Source organism: Siniperca chuatsi, linkage group LG15 (assembly GCF_020085105.1).
Source record: "Siniperca chuatsi isolate FFG_IHB_CAS linkage group LG15, ASM2008510v1, whole genome shotgun sequence".
NCBI classification, from domain to species: Eukaryota; Metazoa; Chordata; class Actinopteri; order Centrarchiformes; family Sinipercidae; genus Siniperca; species Siniperca chuatsi.
The window spans coordinates 26,587,096-26,599,149 of NC_058056.1; the positions used below are offsets into that span (position 1 = coordinate 26,587,096).

Below are 12,054 nucleotides of genomic sequence, written 5' to 3' on the forward strand. Positions count from 1 at the left end.
ACAAACATGTTATAAAATTGTATGGATTTGGGTTTGTTTTCCAAGTTTATACATTTTTTAAACATTGTGACATTGTTCTGAGTGAGTGTAAGACAGCCATTTTAGTTTTTGTACCACTCTAATATCCAAGTCTGATTTTGTTTTTTGTTTTGTTTATTCATTTATTTTATTTTATTTATTTTATTACTGTTAATGTGCAGTTATTTACTAAAAATTGTATCATCTGAATTCCCATGTCCACCCAGAAAGGTTGCTGTAAATTACATCTTCAAACAAGTTTTAGTATCTAAAATCTTATGATTTTATGGTAGATTTATGCAGAAATTAATTATGATTTAGTCTAAGATGGCACTGAATCTTTTTGAATTGGAAGCTAAGCAGGTGGATGAAAGGTGAGAAATGAAACAGAGGTGGGCCATGACTGTCAGGTCTACCTGTCGCAGAGGTGAGGCAGAAATAGCGGGGGTGTAGTGAACAGGCAGGTTGATAGGAGAAGGACTTTTAGGAAGAGTCAGGTATTGCGTCTGGGAGGAAAAAGGGAAGGAAAGAGAGAGGAGAGGAAACAAGAGGAAGAAAAGCGAGAAATCCCAAGCAAAAAAAGCAAAATATTTTAGTGAAAAGAAGTTGGATGTGGCAGAGATAATTTCAGGGCAATGCTTCCATACAATACTTCTTAACATTAGTCATGGTCACTATAAGCAAATTCAATACAACTTGGAAACATTTGAAATACCGAATATACAGACTCTCAACAATTTTACCAAATGTGCTCTGCAAGCTGTAATTCGTTTCACTTTAACCTCCAAAAAGTGTAAATATTGCTGTGTCTGCATATATTCTGTGGTCGGTTTGCAAAACTAGAAATGACAGAATAGAAATAAAAAAGTGCTTCTGTGGTAAGAACCAGTTATCATTACATAGACTACATTACAAAGCAGACTCCAGTGTTTACAGGACTGTTTGCAACATGTGAGTTGACAGAGAAGCATCACAGCTGAGCAGACGGTGGCATGAAGTCAGTTAAGGACAATACATTTATTGTTCTACTGGAAAATACCCTGACTCTGGTTTATATCTTTAAAATAACTCTTTGATGACCAGATTTAAAGGCTTCCTGCTCAACATGTGCGTAATTATGTACACATGGCGCATATATCCACCTTTATACTCAAATATTGACTTTGGCAACAATGCAGAATCATCAGTCAGACTCTTGAAAACATACAGATTGGAGCAGTTAAAACAAAAAGAAGCCACTAAGCATTGATTTGGTTAGTTGCAGATCAAAAAGATCTAGATATCTAAGTTAAAACTCAAAACAGCAAAATTTGGTTGAAATATAAAACGTTTTTAGATATCTAGGTTGCATATAACTTGTTTCAACAGTACATCAATGACCACATTTCAAAACATAGTTTGGACCTGCTTCACACTGAAATAAAGTTATTTAAATGCTGTTGAAACAACTTTTATATGTAACCCAGACATCTAAAAATATTTCAACCAACGCCTGATTTTAACCTTGATGTCTAGACTTCTTTTGACCTGCAAATCACCAAATCACTGCTTACAGAGCAGGACTGGATTAGACAGAGCTCAGCTGCATCCTAACTGCTGACATTGGACTGCAGTGGTTAAACAGCTGAAAATGTCTTGAGCAGAATCCTAAACTCTACCTGAGCTGCTTGTCAGAACTAGGAGCTACACTGACATTAAAACGTTTCTGCAAATGTTGCTGTACTGTAAAATGGTGCCCTATATTACTAACAATAGAGTGATACAGACCTGCATTTCTTCCTCTGGCACTGGCAGGTCTCTGGAGTACTGCAGGAACTGAGACACGTAGGTCATGATGGACTTCTCATCGGGGTCTCGAACATCCACATCTGCATCCAAATCACAATCCTCCATGATCAGTCTCACACTACAACCCCACTGGTTTTAGGTTTAGACTAACACATGAGTAAGCTCCTGAAGCAGGTGGAGTTTATACTGGAATCTGAGGAATGGAGGTGTAACGTTTACGTCTTTGAAATATCCGGCTGATAAAAGTCTGCTAATAAACTAACAGGCAGAGCAGAGTGAAACAAATGAGGGTTTTATATGAGGCTGAAGTAAACAAGCAGCAAGTGAGTCAGCAGACTGTCAGAACATCATCCCACTCGCCCTCCGGCTTACTGGGTAAGCTACACTCTGCACACATTCACAAAGATTCACATGGCACCACATCAGTTACTGCTACATAAGTATGTCAGTGAGAAAAATCAGATGCATCATATTTGGAAAACAGAGCTTTTGTGGAAATAGTAGTAGTACTAAGTAAAGTAGTACTAAGTAGAACTAAGTGCAACTGTAGTAAACTGAATGTGGAAGACTGGCTAATAAATCATAATAAAAAGTAAAACACATGGCCAATCCGTGTGAGTTTGTGTTGTGAGGGTTGTCAAAATGTTTCTGCATCAGCATCAACTTGACAAATTGCAAAGAAAGCAGTCACCCCCTCTTGATATTTCCTGCAATTGCAGTGCTGGAAATGGACTATGAGCCTTTTTTCTCAACAATCTCAAAAAAACAACAAAAAGACCAATGATGATAAATGGTTTTACAAATGTCAGCAAGTATGATGAAATGTGCATATATATAAAAAGGTATTCAACCTCCAAACAGAAACACAAGACTATACATGCTCCTGCTGCTGTATTGTCAGTGTTTTGTGCAGTGCAGTGAAGCTGAATTACTCACCATCAGGCTCCAGCAGTCTGGGGATCCTCAACTCTTTCTCTGCGATGCCAAAGGCCTCCTCCAGGTTCTGCTTGTTGCTTCTGGTTCTGGCTTTGGACAGATCCACCAGGTCAGGCCGCAGAGCATACAGGATCGCCAGGAAGACCACTCCACTCCTCCAGCTAGCTTTGAAGTCTTTCACATTTAATGAACAGCCAGCTCTGAGGGAAACAAATCCTTTCATTACTATTATAATACAGGTATTTCATATTGCACTGCTGTCTGGCACAGTGCCTGTTTTATTACTATTGCTACAAATTTAGAAATGTTACAATCCTACACATAGGTGCTTTAAGATCAAGAACAGGCAAGCAGAAACAGTAAAATACTAAGATTAAAAATATGAATACAACCAAAGATCAAAAAGACAATGAACAGACAACAAAATGAATCCAACAATATATATGAAAGAAAACTAGAACCAATCACAGTCAAAAAAAATGTATTTAAAAAGTAAGTCCAAGACATCAAGGACATAATCAATAATATTTGGACCATTAAAACAGAATAGTTAAAATATTCAGATAAAAATTAGTTTTCAGTGCTTATACTGTTGCCTTGTCTTGACACTCACACTGAGTCAAAGGAGATTTTTAAAATGTGCATATTAATATTTGTTTGATATATTTTTAATGTAAAAAAATAAACACTGGTAAATACGATTAATGTATGTATGTATCAGCGTGTCCATATAATTTTTATAGAGCGCCATGGCCATTGAAAAGGCTATTTTCAAAACTACATTATGGGCTTTATGACAGCAAAACACAATAAAAAAATGGCAGCAAATAATAAATAATTATTAATATAATAATATTAATATTAATATTATAAATTTGATAATATTTAAAAAATGTATAGATATATACTGGAATGAAGTCCCATGTGCATAGGAATGTACAGATTTCGACAGGTAAAGCATCTGAACGCCTACAGCTCAGACAGTAAAGCCCTGATCGGGTTTGGGCCTTTAGCCCAGACCTGAAAATGACCAAGAGGTTCCTGTGTGAGGATATATCACTACTGAGCCACAACAGAAGAGTGGCATCAATTAGAGGTTTTTGAGGGCTTTGACAAGCAGATATATCAGTGTAACCTTATATAAACTCTACACAACACATGTAGATGTATCTCTGTTCATTAAGAGCATTCATTTGACCAGGTGCTTACTTGTGGCACTGTTCCCGGACCCAGAGCAGCAGGGCCTTCTTGGCAGAAACCCTGAAACGATTGTGTAGTGGTGAGCCTCTGGGAGGAACAGGACTGCTGCTGGCCGAGCAGCTCGACAGGGTGGACCGTGAGTCCAAACTGGCCAAAGAGTCCATGGAGGACTGACGGGATCCGAACGAGAGGGCGCTGGCCAACTCCTCGATCTAAGAAAACCACCAACACACAGTTTCTGTTTAACATTTTAGGCATTTATATTTTAAATTAAATTAAAAGTTAAAAAGGTGTAAAACAACAGAAAAAACAAATCTGGACCAAATAACAAGCAAGATAAGGGAAGGGGAAACATTTCTTATGCAGAGAATAAGAAACTTCACATCACAAATATTACATCAGAATCCAGTGGGACATCCCTGGATTGCACAAAACATATTGTTGAGTTGTTAAGCTTAAAAAAATGTGCTAATTTTAGCATTCCAATTGGCTTCCGTGCTCCAATAATGAGAAGGAGAACAGAAACTGGAAAACTTAACTGACAACAAAATATTAAACACAATAGACAACAAGAAGAAAGAAATCAGAAGAAAGAAAATCTATAAACTCAACATATTAAACTCACATGATACTGTAGAATGATTGTCCATATGAGGCCCAGGATGATGGACGGTTTACCATCAATAATGTCAGGAATGTTTATGTTGACGAGTTTGATCTGGGGAGAAAACAGGAAATGTTTCTAACTTGCACAAAGTCCCAATTAATACATTCCGAAGGAAAAAAATCCTTGTAGAAATTGAATATTCTCATCATTTCCTGGAAACAATGCCAGGCAAAATCAAACAGATGGTGAAGCAGCTATCGCATTTTGTAGTTAAATATAACAATTAGTGTAATGTTAAATGGCAAAATCCGATGCCAAAATATGGTTGGTGATTGCATTTGGCTGACAGTTAGAGGGCCCCTTTGGTGCGTCATTTACCGATTTCTTCTTTAGAAAGGAAAGGGCTTTCTCAATGTTGCTCCTGTGCTGAAACATTCCCCTGCCTCTCTCCCGACTCTGCAAAACACAACCAGAGAGTCAGTCGGTTGGTTCGTTAAAACTGTCAGCTGTTGGTTGGGAAGCATGTTAAGTGCTAAACTGAGAGGGGACTCACAAGGCGCTGGCCGCTCATCACCTCCAGCAGGTCCAACAGTTTGGAGCCATCACGGAAATCATTGAACAGATCCACGACCATACATGGTGGCCTCCGCTGTCACAACACACACATGCATTTTATTTCTTTTACTCATATTTACATTTGTAGCTACAAAACACTCGAGACGTGATACCTTCACCAAGGCTGCAAAATGTATTACATCAATAGAAAGTTAGTATGAAGACATGTTCTCTGCATTTGGTTATAATGTCAATGGTTAATACAGAATGTTCACGTTTTTGTAAAATAAGCCATGCTTACAAGGATTTGGTAACCATTTTAGGGAAGATTCTACTCAAAAGACATTAAAACTTTCCTATCACACTCATTAAAATATGTACCAAAATTGATTAAGTGTAAGAAATGTGTAGCAGTGTTAAAAATGTTTTTCTACAACACAGTCTAACTGCCGCAAAATCTGTTAAAGCTGGGGTAGGTAACGTTGGAGAAACTAGCAAGAGACAGCTAGATTCATTCTGACCAAATGAAATGATTGAATGGGCTTATTACAGTCCTGCGACAGCTACAGATACCAGATTTTTTCCTTTTTTCCCAGAGCATTTGATTTATTGATTGCTGTCAGGATGTAAAATTTCAAAAAATATAACACAAAATGCTTCCGAAATACATTACCTGCCCTAGCTTTAAGACAGAAATCTGTGAGGCTTGCAACTTTGGAATTTTCTATGTAGACTGAGCTAAAGGATGACTTGCTCCTAGTGACGTCCAATCAAAACCAATTAGTTAAACATGTTAGTTTCTAAGAAGCTGACATTTTGGAGATGGTAAATATTCTCCAGATAATGATGATTATTGTAGTTTTACTATTTATGTGACAGGCCATAAATCAGTGTTTTGATCTTTGTCAGGCTTTATAAGGCAACAATAATAAGTGTATAAATTACTCTTCCCAAAACCTGAACCAATCAGGACAGTGCTTAATAACACACCTCCATAGTCTGTCAAACAAACATTATGTGGCCCTGCCTGCAGTTGGCTGAGGACAAAATTATATTGTAGGACAGTACTGGCACTCTTCATGACGTTTTTATGATGATCAAGTTTTATATTGACATAGAACTATTCTCATTCTTATTTAGTAAATATACTAACTTAATTTTTAACCATAGGCCATTTATCAAATTTTTGCACTGTTGTATTTTGCTTGATGTGGCCCATGAACAGAGGAAACACTGGTTTATTACAGCCTGAAAGTTACATCGGCCTGAAAGTTACCTGATATTAGCTGATCAGAGATATATTTGTGTCAGCATATAGACCGATAAGTAAAGAAAGAAAGTAAAGAAAGTTGCAATGCAGAAATGCCAAACGTGTTGCCGTGACATAACTGTCCATCAGAGAGCTGTTAAGCTGTTAAGTTTATATGTCAAATCTTAAATGTACTGTGCAATACATATCTTGATCATATTCTTTAATAACCACATTTAATCCTTTCCAAAAATGTTTGTTATAATGCTTTTATGGTAAAAAACAAACAAATATCAGCTGATAAATCACAATGAAATATCATTATGAGATATAAACACAAAACAATCCATAACAGCAACATACATCTTATTTTTAATTCCTAATTAATAGGGCCCTTTAGCTGCAAATCATCTTTAATGGGAACCTAGTAGACCATGACCTTTATTAACCTCAAGTTAAGTGACAAATAGGAGGCAAAACACAAATATGAAAACAAACCAACAAGTTATCTCCTTGCATCTTAAAAGTCCCATAGTAGCCTATAAATTACATAAACAATACAGTCTCATTTAGTCAGCAGAGAAGAATAAACACCTTTCTTCTAAAGGCTTTATCATCAGGTTTCCTACACCGCAAAGTAACCTTTGTTTGAACGGTGCCTATGCTAACACTGTCGAATGTCAGAAAGTTAGGACTTTCCAAAGTGGACATAAAGCATTATGAAAGGAAACTATTCACATGTGACAGAAGGTTTTGTTGCAATGTGAGCTCTAATGTGACCAACCACCAAAGGATTAACAATTCTCTCCACCATTCAGTTTGTTGGCAGAGTCCCACACTGAGCCCTGAGCTGGGTGGACGTCCTGGATGGTGGGCCGTGGTAGAGGGAAGGGGAGGGTGGCTGCCGTCTGTTGCTGTCTGTCTGCGTGCTGTGAACCTTGCTTCTCAATGCTATATTTATGTACACCGTTCCCCACCTCCACCCCACTGTCCTCCACTGACACATTTACAGCTGACCTCCAACATGAAGCAGAAACAGGGCTTACAGTCTGTTGCTGACTCATGTTAGGGTGTAGTTTGAGAACACTGTCTCAAAAAGGTATTTAGCTAAATTCAGGCCATGTTGGATTTACTGCAAACACAAGCTACTGACCTCTAATGGTAATTAACAGTAGGATGTGGTTGTGTTTTATGTGGTTTGATATCGCTCATGTAGCATCACGAAGCTCAAGGATTTGTTTTGGTTTCCTTTGCTCCTGGAGGTCTTTCAGAAGAAATTAATATTGTCAGCTGATTATTAAATGCCTTACAGAGTGCCACAGCACCATGGATGGTGTCCTTAGAATGGATGCTAAGTATTTTAGAGGTAGCCAATATGAAATCAAATGTGCTGTAGTGATGATTTTTTTCCTCCAATATGTACACTGAGGGTAACAAATATCAGGGACTTAGAAACTATAATTTTCATGCAGTCCGCTGATTAGGTTAATTAAATGAATCAATTTCTTGACTTTCCCTTAAACTATTAGGACATTTGACCAAGTATTAGAAAAGGACGAGAGTAAGACCATGTAAGGGGTAGAAGGATTTTTAAAAATGGAAAAAACTGAGATATTGAGTTTGCAAAAGGAGCTGTCTTTGCTGTCAGGGAAGATGTTCTTAATGTTTTGTGTATATAATGTGTACATGCCTTTATGATTTCCCTACAGGATCCCATACATTTTATCCTATATTACATACTATATATAAAAGCATTTTGAATTAAAACAACACATTAAAAAAAATGTGTGACTGTAATTTACTGGTTGTAAAAACATTTTCTGTGAGTGGCTTGTATAATGTCAGATGCACCATCTTTTTAACAAACCATTTTTTATATTAAGGGAATATGTGTGCAGATGAGCATAACTGGTGATCCATCAACTCATGCCCTCACATGTTTCTGCTCACCTACATTTTGTTATTAAGCTGCATCAGCTCAGCTTAGGGAATGGAAATTACTATGAATATAGCTATAGTATATGACTATACTACAGGTTAACTAATTTATGTATGTTTTAAGTATGTTTTAAGCTAAGAAATACTTAAAGGTATGTTGAGGAAAGTTTAATTTATTAACAAAGTTTTAAGTTTACTTTCTCTGGTTTTGTTTCAAGCTTCCTTTCTAGCGTGATCAAGCTAGCCATGTGTGTCAATGATCATACGACTCACTGTTAAGTTGTTAATATTCTATTAAGCTTTGAGACAGGAAGATATGCACATTTGTATACTCAGTATACTAATGTAGACTGATCCTTCAACACATTACAGGCCTTTTGTAGATGTTTTCTTAATGCTTTTATGCAGCAAATCAGCTTAAATTCCTCGATACCAAATACTGCCCCCTCAGTCAGACCAGAGTTCAGAGACACGGCTCACCTTTGCCAGCTGAGCGTTGACCCAGTTGGTGAAGGTCTTCTTCTGAATCTGTTCTTGTTCCACTGTTGAAGAAGAAGAAACACACAATGTCAAGTTTAATTCATATCATCAAATCAAAACAGTAAGTTGTAGGCGTTAAGCTCACAATACTATACAGAACCATTTATATTGCAGTGCAACAGTAGAGTAGTCTCAATTTCAATTTTGCTAATATTATTAGCAACAGCGTGTGTGCTGTACATCTCACTGGCTAAGAGAGTAGCTAACTGCAGGCACCATGAGATTGAAGTAGTAGTCATTTGCACAAGTGGCTGAAAATGAACTAACCCAAACTCTGACTTCGACAGGGGTTTTATCCCGTCTCGTACAGTCACTGATGGTTTCTCTTCAAGACTGACCACAAAATGTCCTTTACCTAAACTAAGAAGTTTTAATACTTAGATTTAACCAGACCTCAACCAAAGGGGCAGAGGATCAAAAATGTAATTTTCAAATATACCTTCAAATTTCCTAATTTACTAATTTAAGATATGAGACACTGTCAACTTTAACTAGAAACCTAGTCTGTTTAACAAAGAACACCCAGCTTTGCACATTGCAAACACATAGACGACAACTCAACGTTCATTCATAGGCCCGTGTGGCGGTAAAACATTGTTCCTCTGGAGGGCAACAGAGCAAGAGAAGAGTCAAACTGAGCTTCCAGCAAGACTGAATGGGAGCACAAATCAAAGCACTCTGTGTCAACCAATGTTCATGTAATCTGTACCCGTTCACTTGACTCCGCTGAAGGCTTCAAAATAGTTTAAATTTGTTCAGTAAAATCACAAAGGTATCATGGCTCTCGCCACGTCAGTGTTATTCATTTAAACAGTAGGCAGTCAAAGAGTTTTGCAGACCTATTGTGAAATTAGCCAGGTGTTTACAACTATAATAACCTTGCCTTTTAAAAGCAGAGTATTATTGTAGCTAACACCCAAGGATTTGGCCAATCAGTACGGAAAACCTTTAGGCATAATAATCACAAACAGAAGTATTTGGTCTGTGTGTGTGTTGCCTGAACAAGCAGAGAGCCTCAGTGCAATAATGAAAGGCACAGAAAATTATTTGGCACAAACAGAGCTGCAAGCATTAAGCAAGGAATCTTCAGATGAAACGCATAACCAAGCATCCCACATAGATTTATTTTTAAATAAATCAATATATTTTGTTTTAAGAAATGGATTTGTATTTGACTTTTGGTTTTAAAGTACTTTCAAATACATTTGAAAGAGAAAAAAACAAGGTGTTGTCAGTTTGTAATACTTTTCTGACATGCATTTATAGATCTGCAATACATTTTTAAAGCCCTTAAAGTAGATTTGAAATATGTCTGGAATACAGTTTGACATAGAGGAGCTGCACACGCACTGACTTCAAGTAAATGTCTTGGAATAAGACATTTTATACATGTATTTCTACCAACATATGGAAATGCATTTAAATATACTGTTGACACATTGATACAGTATATTTAAAATGTGTTTATCAAAATATGCACAGTGGGTTCTTTTTATATGTATAATGCATTTTAAAATATACACTGTACTGTTGTACTGTACTGGCCTCTTAAAAGCCGCCACCTGTGAATGTGTGTAATTGTCTGAATGTAAAAAGGGCGTTTCTGTCAAAGAGCATTCATAATCAGTCAGGCAGAGTTTCAGTCATTTTCATTTAAGATGGAACTTGTTTATTACCCTTAAGGGAAGCTATAGTATACAATATATGCATAAATAAAAACTGTAGTGCAATTATCTGAGACAGGCTACAGAAAGGTTTACACACTCAGATAATATAAAGACAAGTGTAAGTAACAACAGACTTGGTCAGTTATTTGTCCTCCACTCACCATTGTAAAGCTCAATGAAGTCATTCAGGTCAGTGACAGTATGAAGAGTCTCACATATAATCCAGTCCTCATTCTCCATCGTCCTCATAAAATCAATTTACTGACTCAACAAACATCTCAGTCAGATCATTTCTAAACTTCCAGTGTTCCACTATTCTCAGATTAAAAACTGCATACAGTCTCTCCAAAAATGATCCATCCTTCAACAAGACTCTTTTAAACTTCAAATAACATTAAGCCAATTTAGTGCTACTGCTCTTTTAATATGTTGGCAATGGTAATCAACCTGGTGCACAAGTCTGATTGTTGTAACTGCTGCTCAGTACAAAAATGGTTGTAAAACAAGTAAAAACGAACACCAGTGATGAGGTAGGAGCTATGAAAGTTTTTACCCTCAACAAGGACGTTTTCCAATTCTTCCTACCACTAATCTTTTCAAAATTGCCTCATCATTCAGATCTTGAATACTTTAAGTAAGGTCCGGCTGAACTTTGATCCATTAGTCTCTCAGTTCACTTTGTTCGCTAGAGTAGGCAAAGGCTAGTGGTCCATGCTGAGCTCCAGCTCTCCTTCAGATTGTCTGGTCCAATGAGATGCATTAACGGACAGTTTACAGGCTATTTTCTGTCTTAATATGTTTAACAGCAGGCCTTCTCTGGCTTCAGTTCACTTGCAGTCTAATCTTAATCATAGGGAGCCCCTATGATGACTCAGACATCTTATTATAATTATCTGGTATCATCAAATAAAGATAATGGTGAAGGGGATGGGGGTGGGGGTTCTTTAGCAACATGACCCTCTGAGTTGTTTAACATCTGGATAGAAGCACTGCTGATCGCTAATCTTCAAACCAACAATAAATGAGGAGCAACCTAAAGTTTTCCTGCCTGGCAAGTCAAGAGGATGAAGAAACTGGAGCGCTGTGACACACATGAGAGTTTCCCCGAAGAATTATTTTAAACAAACCCATTTGGTCACTGTCACCACAGCGCTTTAAAGTCAGTTCCAAAGTGCTTCCATTTTAGTAGCTGTATGAGCTCCTGAAATTAATCCCTGTTATCTCAATAACAGATTTTATTAGAAACACAAGAGTGACAATTTATAGAAGTAACAAAACCTTGCAAATTACCACTTTCAACGAGCTCTTCAATAGAGCTGAAACATAATGTTCTGGATATAAAACTATAATTTATGGTCATCTTCAGCAATTTGAGTGCCACATACTATATGTATCACATAAAATTCTTCTTTTCTTCAAATAACTTCATTTTTAAGAAATAATTAAGTCCTAAATTCGCGGTAGAGTACAACACAATCCACAGGTTAACTAGTACAAATCTGTATGACTGGTACATTCAGCTCGACTAATGGTGGATGTGGTGTACGGTGCCTTCT

The 12,054-nt window shown here is 37.1% G+C and overlaps 1 protein-coding gene across 1 annotated transcript in view; it reads right to left on the reverse strand.

The window, feature by feature from the left end:
• Positions 1-12,054, reverse strand: part of syne2b (spectrin repeat containing, nuclear envelope 2b) — a 164,953-nt gene that overhangs the window by 140,081 nt on the left and 12,818 nt on the right. Inside the window, 8 exon segments of the mRNA XM_044167586.1 lie at positions 435-524; positions 1,786-1,886; positions 2,743-2,942; positions 3,952-4,154; positions 4,568-4,660; positions 4,928-5,005; positions 5,103-5,198; positions 8,772-8,833. Of these exon segments, the coding sequence (XP_044023521.1) occupies positions 435-524; positions 1,786-1,886; positions 2,743-2,942; positions 3,952-4,154; positions 4,568-4,660; positions 4,928-5,005; positions 5,103-5,198; positions 8,772-8,833 (923 nt within the window).